Source organism: Anolis carolinensis, chromosome 6 (genome assembly GCF_035594765.1).
Source record: "Anolis carolinensis isolate JA03-04 chromosome 6, rAnoCar3.1.pri, whole genome shotgun sequence".
Lineage (NCBI taxonomy): Eukaryota > Metazoa > Chordata > Lepidosauria > Squamata > Dactyloidae > Anolis > Anolis carolinensis.
Genome location: NC_085846.1, coordinates 54,857,523 through 54,884,288, shown reverse-complemented (window position 1 = coordinate 54,884,288; position 26,766 = coordinate 54,857,523). Strand labels below are relative to the sequence as shown.

Genomic DNA, 26,766 nt, shown 5'->3' with positions numbered 1-26,766 from the left:
AATATTTGTTTTATTTCTCCTTAAATTTTACAGAACATGCTTCAAATTTTAAAAATTCATTTGTAAGAGGAAGTAAAACTGACAATCTCACTCACCCTTCTTTTTTATATATAGCATACTCCAGTGCCTCCAACATCTGATAAAGCTGGGCTAAGGATTTAGACACTTCTATGACAGCAGAAAGGGACCATTGCTGTGCCCTTTCAATGGCTTTTTTTTGGAATATTTTTATTACATTACTATTAATTTGTTACAAAGAAAAGAAAAATCTTTACAATTCATATAATTAAGTCTTTTCCTTCCCCCATTGTTCTACCCGTTGTGCTCCCCATCACCGGAGTCCATTTCTTTATAGTCCAACCAGAACCTCATTTCTTCTGGTGGGGGTTGATTCCCATCTTCTCTCCTTAATGTTTCTTCAATAAATTTCTTCCATATACTTTCAAAATCATTTTTCTTCCTTAGACCTTTTTTGACATTTAAATTGCTAATTTCCAAATTTCCTTGTACCAATCTTCTATTTTAATTTCCGCCTCCCCTTTCCAATTTCTTGCTATTAATAACCTTGCAGCCGTTAGCAACATTGTTACCAAATTCTTTTCATTTTCTTTCTATTCCTCTATATTATAAATAGATAATAGTATAGTCGCTGGGTTTATACTGATTTTTTTCTTCATGATACTCTCTATTTCTACTATGACCTTTCCCCCAAAACTCTGTACATTCCCACCACATATGAATATATGTCCCCCTTTCTTGACAACCCCTCCAATATTTTTCTGAACAGCTCTTATCCATATTATGTATCTTTATTGGGGTCAAATACAACTTCCATACTATCTTGTAGAAATTTTCTTTTATTCTAATTGATAAATTTTTGAGATGCCTTGCTTTCCATAATTTTTCCCAATTTCTTTCTCCTACTTTTATTCCCAGTTCTTCCTCCCATATTTCCCTTGTTAATATCCCTTTCCTCCCACCTTTAATCTCTATTAATATTTTATATATCATACTGGTTATCCCTTTTGGATTCCTTTCAATCGCTGAAGAACAAAGAGGATAAGATTTGCAAGCTGGAGGCTCATTCTGATGTCTCTGCAATTCTGAATCATGTCAGCAAGGTCAAATGCAACACTTAAGATTATAGGCAAGTTTGATATCTAACCTGGATAGTTCAAGCATTTTAATCAACAGATCCCCTTGATGGATTGTCACCTTGTCGTAGTGAGGGGGTTTGCATGTTCCATTGAACCTGTGGGCATAACCATTGAAGTCATGTACTCCCACGATGGGCCGCAGGGGAGATTCCAGACCAAGCTCAATCCGAAGACCTGAAGATCTCAACGATGGATCAGGCAGCAGAAGGCTGCAACAGATTGAGAAGCCACTGTCGTCATGTTAACCATGCCACTGGTTGGAAACCTATCTCTGTGAAGACTGTGTATTGATCGGCTGTGAACTAACCTCCACACATTAAAAAAAACTCACGCACAGGCATCTTCCAAGTCAAAGAAAACCCTTGGAAGGCAGTCATACTTGGACAAGAAGGGATCACCTAAATAATCAACAGACAGGTTACAAATTAACATGTATTATTTGTAACTACTCTGCATAGTTGACAGTGAAGGTACACTGTATTTGCAGTTCCACTGTTATTTCTTTGCATTGACCTCTTGTTTCTGAAAAAAGTGAAACAACCAGATTCACAGTGCCTGCGTGTTAAATGATTTCACCATCAATTTTTCAGCTATTCTTTGCCAAAGCAGTCAATCAGCTAAGTCTGAATCTGAAATCATACAACAGCTAAGCATATTTGAAGAAACATTCATGTTATTTGTTTCTGTTCACCCCATTGTTCAACACCTTCATTCTTATATGTGGTTAGGTGTTTATCTTCTCATAATTGAACTGAGGTGATATTCCTTGAGTATTGGGCACAAACCCTTGTTTTTCATTGGTAACTACAACTATAGTTTGTAGAATTATTCATGTATAGATATACATTAGGACAGATATAACTGCAAATAATGCTGCCCCTCTATCAAAGTCTTTCATTTTTTATAGTGACATTTAACCTAGGACCTGAACCATAGTGTGCTGGCTGAACAGCTGACCTATAGGTTGAGTTGCTGACCTGAAGGTTGTTGGTTTGAATCCGCAAGATGGGGTGAGTTTCTATCTGTCAGCTCTTGCTTGCGGGGACATGAGAGAAGCCTCCAAGCAACTCATCCAGGAGTCTCCTGGGCAACGTCTCTGTAGACAGCCAATTCTCTTACACCAGAAGTGATTTGTAGTATGTTCTCAAGTCACTTCTGAAATGATAAAAAAAAAGCTAGGACCTCATCTCATGGGGGGAGTGGGGAAAAGTGGGAATAACTGTCTTCTATTTCATTGCGTTTTTGCCTTTCTGTGTTGTTTACAACTGGATAATTGCTATATCCCTCATCAAACATGTTACTTTTACTGTTTTAACAACAATCATCTACTCCCTTTGTCTTCATGAAATACAACAGGGACATCCAACAACTGTTGCCATCACACATTAAAGTACTTGCCTTTCCCCACTTCCAAGGAAATTGAGAGGTCTGGAGTCAATAGCTACCTGACTCCCAAAATGCCTGTTTCTAGGCACTTTTACACCGTAATTCAGGGGTCCCCAAACTAAGGCCCGGGGGCTGGATGTGGCCCATCGAAGCCATTTATCCGGCCCCCATGGCACAAGGGCAGAAGGGGGTTGGGCTAAATGACCTAAGGGGTCTCTTCTTCTCTTACAACCATTATTATTATTATTATTATTATTATTATTATTATTATTATTATTAATATTATTAATATTATTATTATTTGAGAAACAACAAGATGAGTCCACAGCAGACACTCTGCTGGATGTTGTACTGGATCACACGCCAGACACTTCCCAAGTGTCTAGGACTATGTGATGTATCGGTGAATAATGTGTGCAGGTCCCAGTAAGGTGGCCTTCTGCAGCTGGCAGATGGTAATTTTGTCAGCACTGATTGTGTTTAAGTGCAGGCCAAGGTCTTTAGGCACTGCACCCAGTGTGCCGATCACCACTGGGACCACCTTGACTGGCTTGTGCCAGAGTCTTTGTAGTTCGATCTTTAAATCCTCATATCGTGCCAGCTTTTCCAGTTGTTTCTCCTCAATCCTGCTGTCCCCTGGGATTGCAACGTCGACAATCCATACTTTGTTTTTTAACACGATTGTGAGGTCAGGAGTATTGTGTTCCAAAACCCTGTATTATTATTATTATTATTATTATTATTATTATTATTATTATTATTATTATTACATTGAGGCTGGGTGGCCATCTGTCAGGGGTGCTTTGCTTGTACTTTCGGTGCACAAAGGCAGAAGGCGATTGGACTCAATGGCCCAAAGGATCTCTTCCAACTCTCCTTTTGTCAGGATCCTGGCTGCAGAGCACCAATAACCTTACACAGAGGCCAGTCTCTATCTAATATCTTTATTAAAGAAGTATATAAAATCAATAAAAACAAGTGAAGAATATAGTTCAGAAGCAGACCTTTCAGAAAAGGTCAATTATAGTCCAGAAATGTATTGTCCAATATAAGATATTAGAGTTCAAAGTTTTAATCCACTTGACCGAAACACACACCTTGCCAAGCAATAGTGTGGGGAAACAACCGAGTCTTTAAAGTCCAATGAAGCTTGACAACAAGGCTGGAAAATAACTTGATTCTCGACTAGATCCTTGACTGAAGGCAAGACGAACATGAAGCATGAAACAGAGTCCGTGGTAAAACGTGAGACAAGGCTAGGCTTGAAGCTTGATCCGGGAAGCAAGGAACTGGGATTACGAAGTCCACACATGATCTCTCTCCTCAAGCTGATCAATTGACTCCGCAAAGTATCCCTCGCGCTAAACACCTATATTGTGTCTCGTTTTCCCGCCAACAGAACTCTTTCCCTAGAGAACGAGAAGCGAAACCCAACTCTGTCCAGATGCATGACTCCTTAGAATTTCCCAAGGGAAGCAGACCTAATCAGCCATTTGTTTGGCAGCGATTCTCAGGCTTCTGCGATTAGCCTCCCTGGCTCCCCTATCTTTAGAATAATTTTCCCTCCTGGAAAACAGGGGGGGGGGGGAGTTCTGCCCAAGGCCTGTTTGGCTGAATTCTTGTGGACAAACATCAACATCCTGCAGGTGAAGAGGCTCCGGCTCTTGCTGAACCGGCGAAAATCCCATGTTTTCCTCTTCGTCTGCCACAATAGTACTAGGAACAGGACTACAAGGCCCATGAGTCATCACACCTTTTTATTGTTGTTATTATTATTATTATTATTATTGCTCAGTGGCCAACTATAGTCCGGCCCTCCAACGGTCCAAAGGATCGTGAACTGGCCCCCTGTTTAAAAAGTTTGGGGACCCCTGCTGTAATTCCATGGGCAACCCCCGAAAGTTGTCTTGTATCATTTGATGGCCTCTATGGCACTCCATTTTTAAAGTGTCTAGAAACGGGGGAAGTCTGCAAGTGATGAGATCCCTAGTATTGTCACGAGAACACTTTTAGTCTTCTCCAGTCCTTATTCACTTACTGACATTGGCAGCATCCGAAATTATATATGTCGATATCACAACATGGGGTAAGCATAAGGCATTATATAGTGCGTGGATCAGCAACTGGGCCACCTACTATTTTTGGACTGCAACACCCAACATTTCTTTCCTTTGGCATATCCTCGTAGTGACTGATGGAAATCCTACAACAAAGAGGGTAACAACTACAAATTCAGAGTGGCGGCAGAAAACTTGACATACCACATGGGCAATTTTAATTAATCCCAGGACGTTTGATGTCTACAATATCTTTAAAGATAACGGATTCCAACCATTTTACTGTAATTTTTGTCCAAGCAAAACCCTAAGTTCAACTATTGTGGCGAAAGGAAGATGCATTAACTGGGGAGACTGGAGGCAGTGCAGGAGGAAAAGAAAAATATTCTGAAAAGGAAAAAGAGAATCAGTCAAATGTGAAACCCACAAGTGCAAGTGGCAAAGGATCAAAGGTGATGGGGTGTGTGGGAGGAAGGTGCTGCTGATCCTCACAGACAGTGGATGATGGAAAAAGTCTATTGCAACCAAACACCTGCTGCTTGCTATTAGTACTTTACAATTGGGAACTCACGTAAGCTAAAGCACTTTGCTCCACAGTGAAAGGGAATTAAAAAAAAGAACTAGTCCAAAACATCGGGAGGTGGAAAAAGTCAGGGAGAATGGGAAATTGTTTTAATGAAACTGATCTGTGCACATTTGAGATGGAATATTGCTTATGTGTGGCTGGTTCCAATCTGATTCTAATTTATACTCTCCAGCTTTTTAGTTCTCGTCTTGGATGCAAAGTCCTCCTCCCCCTCTCCCTCATAAGCAAAAGGGTTTTTTTGGATAACTTCCTAGCTTTTAGACTTCATTCCTCTTCATGGGTGTGTCTTACATTTCACTTTCTTCTGCATCCTTTATGGTTGAAGAAGGGTGATTTCTGAATTCCTCGTGGAATTGAATTAAAAATCCCCTATAAGACTGACAAATATTTATGGCTTACAAGGGAGGGCCATTCCCATGTTTGCTGACACATGCAACACTCCTGCAACCTGAGCCAAAGGCTTCCTCCTTTCAAAGGCTCAAGAGCCCCATGTTGCTTTGATATTTCCTAGCTCAGATGAGCTGAATATCACATGACAGGGATTGGCAGCAGACAATGGAATGCCAGCACATTTGCTTACCCTTCATACTGAGTTGGTATTGATCAAATCGTCAGTTTGTAAATTCATATGAATAGGGTCCAAATGTGGAATTTGCTCTTCTTTTACTCTTACCCAAACTCTAGTGCTGAGTGTTCTTTTAAGAATGTGACGTTAAAATAAAACATATGATGGCTTGGAATGGGAAGCAGCAGGAGAATGGGAGCAGCCTGGCAGATGGGTGGTACGTTCTGGTGATGGCATTCCAACAGAGGTAGAAAAATGTGGAAGAAACTGCAAAGTTTTCATCTTTTTGAAAAGTGTATATTTTATAATCAGCTATTTTCCTCTTCAAGCTCACATATCATTTTTTGACAAAAGTGTTTTTCATACATTTGTAGATAGCAGCGCAACTCACATGCTGCACAAATAGAAGGTGAAGACAGAAGGTGTACAAGAATTTTAATAAAAGTTATACATTGTGTTTTTACATGGATATTCCAATTCATCATAAAGCATTAGTTCAAAATATAGGCAGTTCTCAAATTACAAACGAGATTGGTTCTGTAGGTTTGTTCTTCAGTTGAATTTGTATGTAAGTCAGAACAGGTACATTTTAAAAATGTAACACACACACACATATCTACAGTAGAGTCTCACTTATCGAACACTCACTTATCCAACATTCTGGATTATCCAACACATTTTTGTAGTCAATGTTTTCAATACATCGTGATATTTTGGTGCTAAATTCATAAATACAGTAATTACTACATAGCATTACTGCTATGTAATTACTACATAGCATTACTGCTATGTAGTACATTACTTTTTCTGTCAAATTTGTTGTATAACATGATGTTTTGGTGCTTAATTTGTAACATCATAACCTAATTTGATGTTTAATAGGCTTTTCCTTAATCCCTCCTTATTATCCAACATATTTGCTTATCCAACATTCTGCCGGCCCGTTTATGTTGGATAAGTGAGACTCTACTGTATATAGCTTTGGATAACATAAGGAAGGGTTAACATTCCTGCTGTCTGTCTGTTTGTGTTGCTGTCTGTGCCCCAGTTTAGAAGATTTCACCTCATTTTCTGTCTCTGTGATAATTGGATTTTGAAAAATGTGGCTTGTTATGGAAATGATTGGTGATAAAGCTGCAGTTGAAACCCTTTTTCCCCATGATAACTCTTCCCTTCTGATGGGTAGATTTCCTTTCACTTCCTGTTGTCTCACCCCCATTCTTAACTTGAGTCATTTCTAAGTCAGATGTTTATAACTCGGGGATGGTCTATAGTTCTACATGTAAGTTTCATTTGTTGTGAATCTTGATATTTATATACTATATAAGATATTATTGGGGTATATTATACATGTCTATTTTCAGTATGGTTTGTATTATTTTGACTCAACTTACAAATAGAGTACTAGATAGTTCTTTTCTATTTATTTTTCTAAGAAGAAATAAGACAGGAGAGCATTAAGATATACTACCTAAAGCAAACAGAGGGAACTCCGGGATTACCTGAAGAAGGTCTACCTGAAAAAGGTCACTGAAACTGGATGCATACCCGGGAGACCAGTCGTATCAACCAGATTTGATTGACCACATTACCTCCGGGATCCATATATTGTATAAACTCTGGAATCCACCAATATACTCCTTTAACCAGGGAGTTATCCTTCTTTGTTACCATTGACATGGAACTTTGATTTACTTTGAATGACTGATTTTGAAGAAGAGTGTTACAAACCTTGAGAATATTATCAAGACTTTAATAAGACTACTTTATGTACCAATAATTATATTTGTTGAAATTGGACATTGGATTATACGTGGTTTGTTATATTGATATTGATACTATACATAAGTCTACCATTATTCATTGTGTAAACCACAGGAACGGAGTTACGGTCAATCATAATATATAAGTGACTATATCACTATAGAAGTATAGAACTATAACATAACTAACTTTATATTATATACCATACTTTTCCTTTTTTCCATTTTGCTGTATATAATAGACATCTGTGCATATAGCCAAAACATCATTCAGGCCTGGTCTCATCCTGAACCTATGGGATGTCTGGAAAGACAACACTGATCTGTTACTGACATATACAAATATAAGTCCATCTTATATTTGTACCCTTGACTGGTCAGTGCATAGGTTTGTATTCTCTTCCAGCCTCTGAAATGACCAAAGCCACCCCAATTTTTCTGCCATGGTCCTCCAAATGGACATTCTGTGGCTGGGAGAAAGTGCTGGGGGTCAGAATAGCATCTGGCTGTGTCTCCAGGTGCAGACTAATGACATGATTTGCCAAGATCCTAGCAGATCTTGGCAAAAGATGCTATTGCTCTACATCTTGTATTGAACATATCAAGATGTTTCTCCAATTCCCCTTTCTTCCCTAGTCATGGAATGGCTGTTCAGAGGGAGTTGTCACAGGAAAACAAGCATCCTGGGAGCAGAAAGCTTCAGCAAAGGTCCATCTCTGGAGCTCTTACACTGCAGTAAAAGTGTCTGTTATGTCATAAGTATTTGTATACACTTCAAAAAATGCCAAGAGTGCAATGTGCACAGGTTCATTGTTACACTTTGCCCCCCTCAACTCAGGTGGGGCGGGAAGGAATGCAAAATAGGGAAATCCTCAGTAGCACAGATACAACCCCTGTATTTTCACTGATGCACGAGATAATAAAAGAAACACTAATATGTAGTGCCTTTTAAATTGTCCAGTTCCTATTTTCCAGACTAGGTGAGTCTGGACATAAATAATTTGCATGAGACACATTTGGTAAAATTCTGAATAATAATTCTGAAACAGTAGAGTCCACTGGCTACGTATATCATCTCCCCTGTCCATAAGAAAGCCAGTAAATTAAATTGCATGTGCTCATGTGGATGTAACTATTAACACTATGTAACACAATTTTTGTTTCTGGGTTAAAATATTATTTCATAATTGGTTCTATCATAAAAACATGGAAAAGGTTTAGTAAAGGTTAAAAATGCATACAAAAGGTTAAAACATGGCACATTGAAAGCTTAAAAATGGCAGTCACAAAAACGAAGCTCCTGGGGTATAACAACTACAGTAGAGTCTCATCCAACATGAACGGGCCAGCAGAACGTTGGATAAGTGAATATGTTGGATAATAAGGAGGGATTAAGGAGAAGCCTATTAAACATCAAATTAGGTTATGATTTTACAAATTAAGCACCAAAAAATCATGTTATACAACAAATTTGACAGAAAAAGTAGTTCAATACGCAGTAATGCTATGTAGTAATTACTGTATTTACGAATTTAGCACCAAAATATCATGATGTTTTGAAAATATTGACTACAAAAATGCATTGGATAATCCAGAATGTTGGATAAGTGAGACTCTACTGTACTTTCAAAGTAAGTACCACACAATTTAACAGGAAATAATACTTTCAAACCAGGAACAGATTTCCACCCCCCCCCCCCCCCAAATTTTGTTACATAGTGTAATCTAGGCCATCAGAATGACTCTTATGTGTTTGAACAATGGCCGGTACATGTCTCTAGCTTTGCCTTTGTTCGCTTTCATCTCAGAAATCTCCCGTAAAAAGTTCTGAGCTATATAGCCTTTTAAAAAGAAAGAGTCCTTTAATCCTCTTGGGATCCAGTGCAGCAAAATGATGCTTCAAGGGCCTTATCTGCTTTTTATATCTTGTGTTTAATGTGTTCTGTATCTTAACTTTATGACTTTGTTTGGCGCCTGGGATGTTATGGCAGAGAGGCGCCAAATAAACAAAATTTATTATGATGACACAAAGTTCAAGTATTAGGGAAAATGCAGACAATTTTGTACTTTAAGAATAACTGATATAAAGTTTATCTGAAGACATAGGAATCCTTGATGATAAGAGGGATCTGGACCATGTATCTCAGCAACTTGCTAAAGAAGTCAAAATACAAATATCAATGTGCAGAAGTTAACATGACGAACACATACACACAAATGAAAACCTTGATACAATTATCCTAAATAATTTAATTTATTGTTTCTCATACACAATAGCCTTTGTTCATGCAGAAGGCACAATCTGTAGAATGTGGTCCTACAGACAGAAACCTTTCTGGCTTTTTGTTTTAATAAGAGCTGACCTGTTCCTGTGTTGTCGAAGGCTTTCATGGCCTGAATTACTGGGTTGCTATGAGTTTACCGAGTTGTATGGCGAAATATCAGGAGAGAATGCTTCTGGAACATGGTCACACAGTCTGGAAAACTCACAGCAACCCAATGATCTGTTCCTGTTCGCACTAGATTTTAGGCCACCAAATCATGGAAGGCATCCACAGAAGATTTCTAAGTCAGGGCTTGAAGAAGCTTTGAAGTTGGATAAAGCATATAGAGACACGAGGAACCCATTCATAGCCGAGCAATCATAAGTAATATTGCACAAAACTTTCCAAGAAGGATATAAGTCCTTGCTCATTTTGTTCTTCCATGCAAGAATGAAAGATGTACGAGATTTTCAGTCAGCTAAGTGAAATTGAGAGTTTTTGTGCTCATTTTGACATTTATTTATTTATTTTATGCTTAGGCCTTGTTTAGAAAAATGTTGTGGGCTATTTTTTTTAATAAAAAGCATATTTTGTACAAAAATCACAATGTTTTTAGACAAAATATTATTTTTGTCTGCAAAAGGTGACAGCTGGCATCCCATTAATCTGCTACGATGCTGTTACAAGAAGTAAAGAACAGAAAAGGGACACAAAATTAATATTCAAGTCCAAAGCTAGATGTTTGAGAATGGACTTTGTAATGAAGATCTCTTCATGTTATAATGGGAAATCGATACCCCCCATTTTTTTGTTCTTTTACCATATCAGTTTTATAATCCGTGTACAAAATGTTCTTCTGGAACTCCTGCTGGAAATAATGGAAGTAAGAATTGTAAACAGAAAAACCCACAATTATTTCCAAAGCCAAGGCTGAATGGCTTTGTTAGTGATCCCAGTTCTGCAAATCCTTAAACTAATTGCAAGATTGTGTAGCAGCTGATAAAACCTTATGAAATTTTTGTATTGTACATTCACTTGGAAAAGTCTACTGAAGAGGAATAAGAACATTTCAATATATGGTCACCTAGGACTATTCATTCTACATTGTAAACAGACATAAGCGCTCTTGTGATTAAACATCTTTTTTTCTGAATATAGATGAAAAGATTTGGATCTAATGAAGAAAGAGCAAACTTGGATGTACATCTCATGAACTATGGCAATGTTTCCATAGTTTCATGGGTCTGACTTGAAGCTAATAATTTTTAGTGATCACTCTAACAAAAAAAATGTTTACCAAAAGGAAGATGCTTTCTCATTTGTGAATGATTGTGTATTCTGTTAGAAGGAAATACTAATATCCTTCATTAAAGTTGGCTTGGATTGAAATATTAGGCAAATGGCATGTAATGTGATGTTGCTGGCAACTTTCTAGCACTGACATAAACCTGAAAGTATCTTATTCAAGAAGTCACATCTGGATGTTTGAACTATTGAAAGTGGTATATTTTGAAATGATAGTGCTGCACGAACTTTCTAGCTATAGGTTGGAGTCCTGCTTAGGAATGTATGTCTTCCTAAGTTGACTTCTATCCATGAGAATTAGAATTGGACAGTTCCATATTGTCCATAACCAATAAGGGGCTGCTGTTATGTTACTATGTAAGGGAGCTGACAAAGTGATTGCTGCACATCAGGGCCTATGTGCAGAGTCCAGTTGTGCATAGGAACACCAACTAGAGCACACTGATGCACATCAGGACACTTTTATCAATCTTTTGTTATGCATATTTGCTATTCAGTAGCAGGGTTTCTTAATGCACCTGCTACATATTTAATTATACATAAAGTTATGTAATGTAGATCACAATAAGATTATTGTGATTATAGTGCACATGTGTCAAACTCAAGACATGAGGACAGAATCCAGCCTACCATGTCAGTCGAAAGTCCGATCGGGGTATTGGGTGGCAACCTGTGCTTGACGGGGTTGCACTCCCCCTGAAGGCGCAGGTCCGCAGATTGGGGGTCCTCCTGGATTCGGGGCTGACGCTTGAGGCTCAGGTGTCGGCTGTGGCCTTTGCACAACTAAAACTTGTGCGCCAGCTGCGACCATACCTCGAGAAGTCTGATCTGACTACGGTGGTCCACGCCTTAGTTACCTCTAGACTGGACTATTGCAATGCACTCTACGTGGGGCTGCCTTTGAAGACGGCCCGGAAATTGCAATTAGTTCAGCGCTCGGCAGCCAGGCTTCTAACAGGAGCAAACTACAGGGCACATTCTACGCCTCTGTTTAAGGAGCTCCACTGGCTGCCGTTTGTTTTCCGGGCCCAATTCAAGGTGCAGGTTATCACCTACAAAGCCCTAAACGGTTTGGGACCCACTTACCTTAGAGACCGCATCTCCCCCTATGAACCTGCACGATCTCTTCGCTCTTCGGGGGAGGCCCTCCTCTCGCTCCCACCACCTTCGCAGTTGCGGCTGGTGGGGACGAGAGAGAGGGCCTTCTCCGCTGTGGCCCCCCGCCTCTGGAACTCACTCCCGAGGGAGATTAGACAGGCCCCCACCCTCCTTGCCTTTCGAAAAAGCCTTAAAACCTGGCTTTTCCAGAGGGCCTTCGACGACTAATTTTTGGGGGTTGATTTGTCTGCCCATTTAATTTAATTAGAGAGTGTTCTGCCATGATTATTGATACCTTGCTGAATACTTCTGCCACAAAGCTACAGAAGCCCTCTATTTCGGCCTAGAACTGTTTTATCTCCTTGTTTTTAACATGTGATGTATGTATTGATTGTATGACTGCTTTTCATGTTTGATTTTACAATGTGTAATTTGTCACTGTTTTTATTATTGTTGTGAGCCGCCCCGAGTCCCCTCGGGGAGATGGGGCGGGATACAAGAATAAATTTATTATTATATTATTATTATTTTATGTCGTCCTCCAGATGCTGGACTACAACTTCTGCATTCCTCATTCCTGCATTAGGCATTATGACTAAAGCTGATGGGAGCTACAGTTTCTTCTGTTCAGTTAGGATAGTGGGGCTTGAATTTAAATAATGATGTTTGACTTTGAAGTGTCTTTTAATATTTTTCCAAACTCAAAGCCGCAAGTGTTGGGTTGCAATTTTTATTATCTCCAGTCCACATGACAGATAATCAAAAGTGATTGGAACTGTTGTTCAATAATATCTGTGACCCAAACATGCATAAAAACTAAGAGCACCAACCACTATGTAAAACAATTATTGTTGGAACTCTGTATCCTCAGATGTTCTGTCCATGGATCCAATGGTCCTTTGAAGGCAACTATAAGGCAAATGTGGCCCTTGATGAAACTGAGTTTGACACCCCTGCTATAGTGTTTTTATCCGTGCTGGCTGTCCTACCTTTGAAGAACATCACTATGGGGCAAAATAATGCATGTATCAACAGAGGCGGTCCAACTATAAGGTGAACTAGGCACTTGCCTGTGGTGCCATCTTCCCGGGGGCGCCATCGTCCCGGGAGGATGGCCTCACCCCCCGCCTCCTTCTCCTTTGGGCCTTCTGGCGGCCATGCTGGGCCTCCCGATGCCCACACTGGGCCTTCCATGCGGGCCCACCTTTGGGGTCTTCAGAGATTGTGAGGTCTGTGGGAACTTGGAAGATAGGTAAGTGGGGTTTATATATCTGTAGAAAGTCCAGGGTGGGAGAAAGAACTCTTCTTTGAAGCAGGTGTGAATGTTGTAGTTAATCACCTTAATTAGCATTTAATGGCCCTGTGGCTTTAAGGCCTGGCTTCTTCTTGCCTGGGAGAATCTTTTTTTGGGAGGTGTTAGCTGTCCCTGATTGTTTACTGTCTGGATTTCTCCTGTTTTCAGAGTGTTGTTCTTTATTTATTGTCCTGACTTTAGAGTTTTTTTTTAATACTGGGGGCTATCTGGGTCATCTGAGTCCACACTGCCCTATATCCCAGTTCAATGTTTGGTGCTACATTCGCAAATATAGTAATTCCTACATAACATTATTATGTATTGAACTGCTTTTTCTGTTGATTTGTTGTAAAACATGATGTTTTGGTGCTTAATTTGTAAAATCTTAATGTAATTTGATGTTTAATAGGCTTTTCCTTAATCCCTCCTTATTATCCAACATTTTCGCTTATCCAACGCTTTTATTTTTCAGTGATTGGTTTGGGGGGAGGTGCCAAAATTCTGTTCGCCTACACTTGAACATTACTTAGGGCCGGCTATGTGTATCAACTCACTCTTCTGTCAGAAGGAGCAACTACTAGGTTCATACAGCCATGTTTCCCATGACTTAGTATTTTTTTTCACCTAGTTATGAAGTGTGTGCAGTATGTTGTGATCCAAATCTGTTATCTTTGAAGGGGTCAAAATATGCACATCGTTTGAATCCACTGAACAGTTATTACACTCGATTTTAATATTTACAAAGTGGCTGCTAGAATCAGTCTTGTGTTCGGCACTGGTGCTGGAAACTTTTTCCAACAAATTCTTTTACATATCATGACCAAATATCCTCTAAATCTTAACTTTCAGCCCACCACAATGCAATAATGAGCAAGAGGAGTAAGGATTTATGGTGTCTGGCAATGAGATTTGTTTTGTATATAGCAACCATTTTTATATTGCTTCAAATGGATGTAAAACAAAGTACATCAATTCTTACTTTTCTGTTTTTTTTCTGACAGGACCAGCCGTAAGGTACAGCCAGTTTCAAGTGTCTGAGCCAAAGCCTCCTCCTCTTATTGGTCAACACACATTGGAGATACTGAAGGACACACTGGGGTACAAAGATGATGACCTACAGGAGCTGCTTAACTCAGGAGTGGTCGCTCAGCATGAACACATATAAATGCATTTGGCTTCCTTCTGCAATGAGAAGGAACCTTTTTGCAGCCTACTAATATATGATCTCTTCACCTTTCACATCCTAATAATGGAATTATGATGGTATTTTTCATAATACTTTTTGGTACGATTTATAATACACCAAACATCAACATACCAACCTGCAGGGGTTTCAGTAATATGCTTTCATTACTTGAAAATATAACTACATGTCTTTATAAACTGGCTAACAGTAATAATGCTAGGGAATATGGTTTTTACCATGGTTGTAATAATACAAAATGTTACCTGTCCAAAAAATGTAGGAAAATTGTCATGGAATGGTAGCATTTGCTACATTTGATAGCACATATCTTTTCAAAACATTTTAGCTAAAAATCATAGAGTTGAAAACATAAGGAGCCTTATGATTCTTTTTAAACCAGGAGCTCAAACACACTTTGGTGACATTTTTTACGATCTCCATGGCAAGAGATCCTGATAAGATTAATTTAGCTAAGATCAGATTTGTTTGTGGAGGTGTTTGCTTTTCACGACAATAGAAGACAGTGCTTTGCTTTGCTGTAGCAGTAAAGCTCATCTGTTGCTTTTCTCTTTCTACACAAAGAGCACACTTTAGCCCAGTGAAGTGCTGAAGTGTGAATGAATGTTACTCATTTCCAAAAGGCTCTTCAGTTCTACTGATTTATTTTATTAATGTGCACATTTTCAATTACAGACAGTGTTAGGTTTTCAAGTGGTATCACCTTTCAAGAAGCACAGTTCTTCTCCTCCAATCTCCCTGATTTGGGTTATAAAATAGTTTTGGATCTCTTAATTAAAAAATGATACTTATGAGCTGACTTCATTTATGGGTGAAATCCTGATGAGTTACCACAGTGGAAAAAAAATGCTATGGAATATTTTCTCAGCCACCCTTCTTGGCAAAGGAATATCACAAAAAGGAGTGGAAGATGAGAAGATTCCAGAGCTCTGTGAGAACAAAGGTTTACTTATTCATTAATACATTCTTTCGTAGAGACAATAAGAATCCTCTTCTCCCTCTTGATTAGGAATCTGTTGTTTTCATTGATGTAATTTGGGGTCAATTTGGATCTAGTTCAAATTAAATAATTTAAGTAGGACCATCCAGAACAGAGGTCCTCAAATGCTTTAATCAGAGGGCCGGTGTGGGAGTGGAGTATAATTTGAAAAAAAAATGAACAAATTCCTATGCATACTATGCACACTGCATATATCTTATTTGTAGTGTAAAAAATTATGAAAAACATATTTAAGCTGAAGAACAATTTTAACCAACATAAACTTACCAGTATTTCCATTGAAAGGGTGGGCCTGCTTTTGGCTGATGGGATAGTCAAGTTAATTAAAATTGTTGTTGTTGTTGTTGTGTGCCTTCAAGTTGTTTCAGACTTCGGGCAACCCTAAGGACTTCATCACATTGCACCCCAAAGAGCAGGTAATAGCAGGGGGATTTATCAGGCAGCATGGCAAATCCAGCAGACAGCAGGGAAAATAGTTGCCTCGCGCCCCACATCACCCACATCACCCCTTTACTCATCCCACCGGGGGAAGAGTAGCTGCCCGGCTCTCCCCCCTGCACTCATCCCATTCTTTTTAATGAGAACACAGGAAGCCTCCTAGGGCTCTGTCAGGACACTGAAAGCACAGAGCTCCACCAGAAGTAACCCTACGTTGTCTGACGGGATCTGTCAAGCTCTGTCCTCCCAGTGTCCTGGAAGTGTTCTAGGATGCTGAAATTTTCTAATGTGCTGAAGTACTAAGTTTAGGGAGGGCAGATAAATGTCCTTCAAGGGCTTGGTTTGGGAATCCATGATCCAGAGCTTAAGTCTTTTTACAATGCAATTATATAACTAAGTGCAAAAGGAGAGCAACCAACAGATGCTTTCAAGAAGGTTCAATAGCATCTTCCCTTGCTGCCAGCATGCCTGGGAAATCAAATTCCAAGTGCTTCACCAACTATATTGGTTTAAATGATGATTGTGTTTCGTGTATGTTGATGTCAGGCTTGTCCCTATGTGAGCCTCCCTGAGTCCCCTTGAGGAGATGGGAGTGGGATATAAAAATAAAGTTATTATTATTATTGACACAAAGACATAGTATGACACAGCAAGCAAGATACATATGCTGGATTTCATATCACACAATCACAAGTTGAACACTTTCCAAGTGTCTAGGACTGTGTGATGTATTTTCGGATGATGCGTGCAGATCCCAGTAGGGTGGCCTTTTGCAGTTGGCAGATCGTGATTTTGTCAATGTCTATTGTTTCCAAATGCCGGCTGAGATCTTTTGGCATGGCACCCAAAGTGCCGATCACCACCAGGACCACCTGCACTGGTTTCTGCCAAAGTCTTTGAAGTTCAATCTTGAGGTCCTGATAGTGGCTGAGTTTTTCCTGTTGTTTTTCATCAATGCGATTGTCACCTGGGATGGCGACATCAATGATCCAAACCTTTTTCTTTTCCACAACTGTGATGTCTGGTGTGTTGTGTTTCAGAACTTTTGTCAGTCTGGATTCGGAAGTCCCACAGTATCTTTGCGTGCTCATTTTCCAATACGTTTGCAGGTTTGTGATCCCACCAGTTCTTTACTGTTGGGAGGTGGTACTTGAGGCATAAGTTCCAATGGATCATTTGGGCCACATAGTTGTGCCTATGTTTGTAGTCTGTCTGTGTGATTTTCTTACAGCAGCTGAGGATATGATCAATGGTTTCGTCGGTTTCCTTGCACAGTCTACATTTTGGGTCATCAGCTGATTTTTCGATCTTGGCCTTAATTGCATTTGTTCTGATGGCTTGCTCCTGGGCTGTAAGGCAGGCCTTTTGTCTCCTTCTTCAGGGTCCCATTTGTGAGCCAGAGCCAGGTCTTCTCCTTATCAGCTTTTCCTTCAATTTTGTCAAGGAACTTTCCATGCAAAGTTTTGTTGTGCCAGCTGTCAGCTCTAGTTTGTAGTGTGGTTTTCTTGTACCAATTTTTTGTCTGCTGTGCTTTGAGGAGTTTCTGATTTTTGACTTCAATCAAAGCAGGTTCTTCACTTTGCTTTACATATTCTGCCAGGGCATGTTCTTCTTCTTTGACTGCTTGTTTTACTTGTAAGAGTCCTCTGCCACCTGATCTTCTAGGCAGATATAGCTGGTCAACATCACTGCGAGGGTGCAGTGAATGATGAATGGTCATGAGTTTTCTTGTTTTTCTGTCCAAATTGTCCAGTTCTGCCTGTGTCCAATTTATAATGCCAGCAGTATATCTTATGACAGGTATGGCCCAGGTGTTTATGGCCTTGATGGTGTTGCCTCCATTGAGCTTGCTTTTGAGAATTTTTCTGACCCTTTGTGTGTATTCTTTGCTGACCACAGTTTTCACATGTTGTTGTTGTTGTTGTTGTTGTTGTTGTTGTTGTTGTTGTTGTTATTATTATTATTATTCACAGCATCAGTATCCAAGCTGGTTCTGAATGAATATGTAAAGAAGCTTGTTTCTCCTTCTTAGACAGAGAAGCATATTATTTGAGTATTCCCATCTGGCAAAATGTATATCTGGAACCAGATAATAATGGCATTCTGTGACATCCTTCTTACCAAATCTCAATCCATCATATTCTCCTTCATCACATGTTTAAGAGTGCTTTTTTTTGGATTCACAATGATGAATTTTATGATCAGACATTCATATCAAGAGCTGTGAGTAAAGTTAGCAAAATCTAGTCCATAATTAACAGCATGCGACACATGAAAGGAAAACCACTTTTTGTATACAAAGCAATATGGAATTTCTTTGAGGGCATGATTGTTCAATCTTGCAGGCATATAATTTAGATCAAAGGTAAATCCTGAGCAAGAAGATCCCAAACTTTTTGGATGTATTGAAGTGAGGTATTGCCCTCTTCTCCTCAGAAACTAAACAAAACTAACCCAAACTGACACTTAACAAATAATGACCATATTTCATTCAAAGGATCGGAAACAGGCCTGCCGTTATAAATGGTCTGTCACTTCATTTCCAGTTTAACGAACAACATCCTCCATGTTAGATTTGAACTTCACAAACATATATTGCTTTCCGGAGCTGGGGGTTATTCCACAAAGAAGCTTGAAAAGATTTCTGCCAGCGTTTGAAGTCTTGTGACAGGGGCTCCTTTTGTTGGGCTATTTTGTATATTTTTACATGCTCTCATTTTCAGTAATCTCTTCCTCCCTCCCTTCCCAACTGGATGTGTGTGTGCTGAATTACAAACTCAGTGCCAGAGTCAATACTTTGCCCATGTGCTAAATGCATCATGCAATTCTGGATGGAGACAGCATCAAATGTTTGACGTGAGTGCCAAAGGGGGGTGAGCATAGAAGAGCATTGAAAAGAAAGAAGATTCAGGGATGGAGATGGGCATGGCAGTTGTATAATTCAGTTTTCATCCAAAAAGGGAAGCTAAAAGGAATGATTGAAACAATGCCTCGAAGTAAGATAAAATGATCTGGTCATGCACTGGGAACTATTTACTCTTGAAAGGTGTTGCTTCCAAAGTGATATTAACAATATACACACAGTTTTTCTTGAGCAACGGCCATGTCTTTCTCGTTTCCAAGAGCAGAATACATAAGTAAGATCGAGTGTAACTATGCACAACTTCATTCAAAGCATTCCCAAGTAAATTAATGAGTTTTCCAAGCTATGGAAGTAAGTATCTGGATATAAAAAACGTTCCCCATTTCAAGATGCCCTAGTACATATTCATTTAAAATAGTTTAACACTGGGAATAATTAAACTGCAATGGCATCTGTAGGGGGCTGCAGGAGGTGCAAACTACAGTGGCAACACCAAAATAACTGTCTAAAAAATTATCCAATGTTTCATTAGGAATTTATTTTTATTTAAAATATTTATATTCATATAGAACCCACAAAAAACCCACAATTTTTTTGCAAGGCCATCTTGTGTGTATTAAATCAATATCAGACATGCAGACAAAATCATGCATTTGTTGCTGGTAGCTTATTATAGTTACTGATTTTGTAGAATTTTCTGGTCAGTGGGGGTGAGACTTGAATTACCGCACTGTATAGCATCAACCCTTTAATATCACTGTCACACCACATACTATAATCATGAATAAACATAAACAATGATTCCTATATTATTCATATTTAATAACAACATATTTTAATTTTTACTCCCCTCCTTACAGCTTGAGGTGGGATACAGCACAGTTAAAATACATAGGTAAAACATGACAATTAAAATACATATAGAGATGTAAACACAAAAAAATTGACTGGGTAGGCCTGCTGGAAGAAATAGGTCTTTATTTCTGTTTGAAATTCCAGCAACATGTTTAGCTGTTAAAGTCCTTCTAGCAGGTCATTCCCCCAGTCTAAAGATGGTCTTCTGAGTTGTCAGTTGTGTTCTAGTTCGTTGAAATTTACATGCTGCAGAGGGTCTAAATGTATGGGGGAGATTTTTTTTTGAAATAAGGTAATCTTGAAGATAACCTAGGCCCAAACCATGTAGGGCTTTAAAAGTAATAACCAACAATTACAGTACAGTTAGTGCTTTATAAGCTAAAGCCAGGACTTTGAATTGTACTTGAACTTGGTAGCAAATCGGCAATCAGTGAAGCTGGCATAACAAAGGAGTGGTGTGCTCCCTGTACGCCACTCCAGTTAGCAACCTGGCTGCTGCCCATGGGACTAGTTGGAGCTTCTGAACATCTTCAAAGGCAGCCCTACGTAGAGTGCATTGCAGTAATCTATTCGGGATGTAACAAGAGCATGGACCACCGTGGCCAAGTCAGGCTTCCCAAGGTACGGGCGCAGCTGGTGCACAAGTTTTAACTGTGCAAAGGCTCCCCTAGCCACCGCTGAGACTTGGGGCCCCAGGCTCAATGATGAATCTAGGATCACCCCCAAGCTGTGAACCTGTGCCTTCAGGGGAAGTGAGAGCCCATCCAGCACAGGCTGCAACCCTATACCCTGTTCGGTCTTGTGACTGACTAGGAGGACCTCTGTCTTGTCTGGATTCAGTTTCAATTTGTTTTCCCTCATCCAGTCCAACACAGTTGCCAAGCACCGGTTCAGGACTTGGACAGCCTCCTTAGTGACAGGTGAGAAGGACTGACAGCGTTGGACATCATCTGCGTACAGATGACACCATACTCCGAAACTCCGGATGATTTCTCCCAGAGGCTTCATGTAAATGTTAAATAATATGGGGGACAGTACTGACCCCTGCGGGACCCCATAAGACAATGATTTCGGGGCCAAGCAGGTGTCCCCCAATTCCTGGGACTGACCCTCCAGGAATGAGTGGAGCCACTGCAAAACAGTACCTCCAAGCCCTATCCCCGCAACGCGTCTCAAAAGGATACTGTGGTCAATGGTATCAAAGGCCACTGAGAGATCCAGCAAAACCAGCAGGGACACACTCCCCCTGTCCAGTTCCCGGCATAGATCATGTACTAAGGCCTTCCCAGATTAATAGGAAATTTCCAACACCAAGTCCCATAAGCACTTTATTAGAACTAAGATCGTATATCGCACTCTGCACTTGCCCTATAAGCCTTATATATCACCTGTCACATCAGCACTTTTAATCTTGTACCCATTACTCTGGCCCGGCCCAGTTTTATTGTGTTTTAGCTTATTGTTTATTGCTTGTTGTTTATACTGTTTTAATTGTTTTTAATTTGCCTTTTGTTTTGTATTGTTATATTGTGTGTTGAGGCCTTGGCCTTTGTAAGCCGCATCGAGTCCTTCGGGAGATGCTAGCGGGGTACAAATAAAGTTTAATAATAATAATGAAAATAATAATAAGGCGACCAAGGCTGTCTCAGTACCATATCCCGGCGTAAAGCCAGACTGTGCCGGATCTAGAAAATCAGTGTCTTCCAAGAATCTTTGGAGTTGCGAGGCAACCACATGTTCCATGACCTTGCCCAAATACGTGATATTGGAAATTGGTCAGAAGTTGACGACTTGAGTGGTGTTCAGTGATGGCTTCTTCAACAGTGGTTTGATCACAGCCATTTTGAGGCTTGCTGGAAATTTGCTTTCCCAAAGGGAGGCATTCACCACCACCTTCACTCACTCTGCCAAACCCCCTCTGGCTTTTGTGCTAGTCAAGCTGGGAGGTTTATGTAATTGAAACTTATTTTATTCTTTGGAATTTTAAATACATTCATTTTTTAAAATGAAATATAAATATAAAAGTTGAATGAAAACATATTAATAAAAATAAAAGGATTTGTTCTGTAAAATTTGGATTCAGTCAAACGGCTGCACTTAAGGACCTATAAGGCCACATGTGGTCTTAAGGCCACTGGTCCCCAACCCCCTGCCCTAGACTATCAACCAAATGTGGCTACCTCATTTATAGAGATGCCATGAGTCTACAGAGATACCTTGACAGTCATCCTGTTAACAAAACTTTTCACAGATAAACATGTGAAACTGGAACTGAACCAAACTTTAAGCATATGAATGAGTCTCTTATGCCTATTATTATAACCCATAAAATGGATATATTTTTCCAAGGTAGAGCAAGCAAGCACTACTCACAAAAGGACCATTTGCATGGGGATGGTGGCAAAATGTGTAGATCAGCTAGGCTAGAATTAGAAAAGAGAACTTGCCTAAATCCCATGATAAGCAACACAGTATGAATTATGAACATTCCCAATTCACGAGTGATCCGCTGAATCTGCAAATAACTTAAAATAATGAATACATTGGAGAAGTCCACGATCTGGTCTCAATCAGTTCTCAAGCACCAAAAAAGGTGACACTTGCCAGATAAGGATTATGTTACTAATTATTCACCTAGCTGTGTTTTACACTTGCGGGGCTTTTTTTTACAGATAATGTTTCAAAATGATTTGCAAGGAATTCATTACAAATATCTCATGGGTCACTGAGTTCCCCGAAAGCTGGGTCAGATGTTCAAAGGAGAACTGTAGAAACACTGAGGTGAAATATTTAATATTTATAAAGCACTTCACAACTGCATGAAGAAAACGAATGTGATATAACTTCCCAAATTGGCTGTTTGGAGCTTGACCTCTGCTGATGAAGTGCAATCGGGATGCAACAGCTTCCCTACTTTGGCCAGCAGTGAAAAGACAATGTCCCAAATCCCATATTTGGTTTCACAGATTAAAATCAAGCAACTTCAGACTTGGCAAGAGTTATTAATGAGGAAGAATGCAGAAGAGAGGAGACTGCAGTTTGCTTTTGCCTGAATGTTTACAAAGGGTAGGCTGAGTTCATCCAATGCAAACAACATTTGCATTTTGAACTCAGTTTGCAACAAATGAAGTAAACTGAGTAGGAAGAGGGAAAGTGGGAAATGAAAAGAGAGAAACTTGAACATTTTAAGATCATCTGGAAAAAGTGATATAACAGAAGATTAATTGTTCCTGCCAAATGAGGACAGTTGGACAGTATGAAACCCATATGCAGTAATCAGAGCCATGTGACTGAAAGAACCATGGCAGCAGGTCTCGAGTGTTTCTGACAGGAGTCTTACTTAGAGACAAACCCAGTATCTTCTGTTGCAATGGATGTGTTCTCCTGCTGGGCTACTGCCCACCTGAACGAAGGCTCTGTGTCATACCACCCATATATCTTATATTAATAGTCTAAAACATCGCTCAAATAAATCTGTAGAGATCAATTTCTGGGGAGCTTAATTTTTTAACATTGTACTTCTTCCCAAACACATAGGCCTAGTTTGGTTCCAGACAGGGAAGAAGTCAGCGTCGATCCTGGTTTAAAAAACCCGGGGCAGGGCGGCCTTCTGTTCCCACATCAGCCCGAAAGCCTACACTTCCGGTGCGGTGTGTATAGATGCGCTCCTGGAACTTTCTGGGAGAATATCCAGGCACTCTAATTCCCTCCCCAAAACCTCTTGAACCCCCTTTAAAACAGAAAATAACTTACCCAACTGCCATTAACCTGGTGCCAGAGTCCTCCCGGCACATAGAAATGACGCGCCAGGAGAAGTGAAGGGGGTGAGGAGGAAAATCACTCCTTGCCCCCCCTCCCTTCCTGGCACATCATTTCTACATGCTCTGGCATCAGGGTAATGGAAGCCAAGTAAGTTATTTTATTTTTAAAGGGGTTTTGGGGAGTAGGTTACAGCTCTCTGGGGTTTCTGGTCTGATTCATCCTGGAAAACCCAGAGGGCTGTGCAGACTGCCCCCTCAGTAGTCCCAGGACTATTGAGAGGGCAGTCCACACAGGGCCCATACTGGAGTAGACGCGGGTCTTTCAGGAAGACTTGAGTTTAATTCAGTACCTAATTAATTTGGGACAAAGTAGGATTTTTCTGCTTTGTCCTGAATTAATTTGCTTTTACCAGAAGCATCGTTTGAATGCCTCTCGTAAAAGCACATAAGCTCACACATTTTCGGTCCTGTCTGAATTGGCCCCTACTTGTGAACTTTGCTATCTTATTATTACACACAAAGACATCCTAGGGAATCCATCTCTGATTTTGGGCATCATAAGAACTTTGTGTTGCATGATTTACTTGGTTGCTCTTTGAGTTTTACTAACATAAGAACCTTATCACATTAGCCTATGGATTCAGCACGCATTGTGGTGAATCCATGGGGGCCCAGCGGGGGGGTGGGGGGGGGGGTGGAAGCCATCCCCCCACATCTCACATCACCCGGCTTACCCTTGGCCCCATCCCACGAGGGGAAGTGTCTGCCACCCGGCTTCTCCCCATTGTTGCAAATGCAACACAGGAAGCTTAAAACTGATTGCCATGGCAAATGATAGACTGCCAAAACTGTGCCTGTTAGAGCAGATAGAAAATCAACATCAGTCCTCTTGGCTAGTTCATCTGACAAAATACATTAGGAGTTGTGGACTTCCGATTGGGTATCCAAATCTCGTAGAGGAACTAGACCCAAAAATAGTTGCTCAACGAGTACTGGATATAGAAGGCCAAAAAGTCATTGCTACCCTGAGTAAAGCTGGCTCATTGAAATGGTTAAGCCGTTTTAAACATACTTTCCAAACAGCCAGGTATCTAAAGACAGAATCGCCTCAGGAGGGTATTTACCAGAGCTCGTTTTGAGCAGCTGGATACGATGGTCAAACATGGAAGGTTTAATCAAGTTCCATACAACGAACAATTTTGTATTTGTGGAGCATCAGAGGTGGAGGATATCGCACATGTACTGTTCGGCTGTGAATTGTATAAGAAAGAGAGAGACCAATGCTGAGAAATGCATATTTGGAATCAATTGGGGTAAACTGTGGAGGTGATGCAGATATTTGACCTGAATGGGATCTTGTTAACAGCTTGTTTATTTTAACTTCTTTTGTATCGCGGGTTGTATGTTGTATGTATGTATGTGTTAAATGTTTTGATACGGCCGATGGGCTAATCAATAAACCTTGATTTGATTTGATTTGAACATAAAAAGCTTCCCATGTTGCTGCTGCCACAGCATACACCACTTCCCTTTTGCCACAAAGCCCTGCCAGAAGTAGTTGTTAGTTGTGGAATGTGCTCCATGGCAAAAGGGGCGGGGAACCAGCATATGACTAGCAAATTAACTCATGCGATGAGGTCATAAATGTTGTCCCTTCATCTTATTTTTTCTGTCTCATGTAGGAGAGTAAGGCAGATGAGTGCTTGTAAGTAATATACTCAATCGTGGTTTCTTTCCTATGCTAGGATGCAGATGGTTGCAATGCAAGAGCTGTCGGGTAATTAATACAGTCCATATCAGCCACAGATAATGCTGCAAGATGAATGGAGAAGCAAACTGGTGATGGCCAAGTAGTCCAAAAGTTGTAAATCAAGTCAGAGGTCCAGATATCCAAAGTCAGCAGCAAATAAATAAAAAGAGTCTTAAATCACAGCCACTCAAAGGTGAAGAAACCTGAATGCTAAAAAGTACTGCTAGCCACCAAAACGTTCTGTCTTGAACGGTTGTAAACATCAAAGCTGACATAAGCAGCTGCCTCAAGACGTGAAGAGCTGAGTAAGCACCTATCTATGCTGGAATTTTGCTGGAATTTTTGTAATCCTCTTTGCTATCCAGGAAAGGATGGCAATCAGGCCTGTAGCCGGGGGGGGGGGGGGGGGGAGGGTTAGAGGTTCAACGCCCCCCCCCCCAATTTTTCAAGTTTAAAAAAAACCTGGTTTACTCATGAATTTTAACTGGTTAACCAAATCCCCATGCTAAGTCTATGAGACACAAAAGATTAAGAGTCCCTCCAGGCACTATCTCAAGCAGATATTGACAAGTCTGAACCCGGGGCGCGGGTGGGTCAGGGGTTCAAACCCCCCCCCCCCAATTTTCAAAACCCCTCCCGAAATTTTTTTCTGGCTACGGCCCTGATGGCAATATTTCTTTGGCTTCTGTCACCTTCAGAGATATCACCATCAGGAGGTGTAAGTTGGCAATCTGACTCTGCATCCCAATATTCCAACTTCAGAGGGTGAGTTATGGCAGTTTCAAAAAACAGGAAATGAAAATGCACTGATAATTCAGGAGCAACTCCATACCTCCCAAATTACTTCCATTTCACTGCTTCTATGTAAACTGGTCTGACCAAAGTCTTTAGGAAAAATGGATCTAAATAGTGTCACTGATTTCAATGAACAATTAATCTGGTTTTAACCAGCAAAAGGTTTTAGGTTGGTTTAATTTTCCCCATGCACAGTCAGTCCTTTACGAGATGGTTTACTGCTGCCTTGTGCTGATGACATTGCATTCCCACTGTTTGCTTCCCTATGGTGACCACAGAAAAATGCTGAGCAATCACTGGGGTGTGTGCCAGTTTGACTGTGCAATGTTACCCTTCACCTCTCCGTTTTTGTTTCCAGGCGTTCCTCTGGCAGCAACCATCCCAGGAATTAACTTTTCATCCAGAAAGAGGACATTTGTTGTCTGTAGCAATGCCATGACCACATCCAAAAGCAAGCAACTGGGAATGTAACCAGAAATCCAGTTTCTTCGCATGAGAAAAGAGGCCTCAAACACAACCTTGATTGTGCACTGACACTTGTTAAATGACCATGGTGCAGGAAGGAGGCCAATACACAGGGGATGCATGACTCAAGATATTGCTGTAATTTGGAGACAAATACCCC

The 26,766-nt window shown here is 40.3% G+C and overlaps 1 protein-coding gene across 2 annotated transcripts in view; it reads left to right on the top strand.

Annotated features, from left to right (window-relative positions):
- The window catches only part of sugct (succinyl-CoA:glutarate-CoA transferase), a 396,207-nt gene extending 371,135 nt beyond the window's left edge, over positions 1-25,072 (top strand). For both annotated transcript variants that reach the window (XM_008112865.3, XM_008112868.3), the window contains exon 14: positions 14,477-25,072. In XM_008112865.3, coding sequence (XP_008111072.2) covers positions 14,477-14,640 — 164 coding nt within the window. In that variant the 3' untranslated portion in view covers positions 14,641-25,072. The remainder of the gene's footprint in view (positions 1-14,476) is intronic.
- Positions 25,073-26,766: the final 1,694 nt, after the last annotated feature.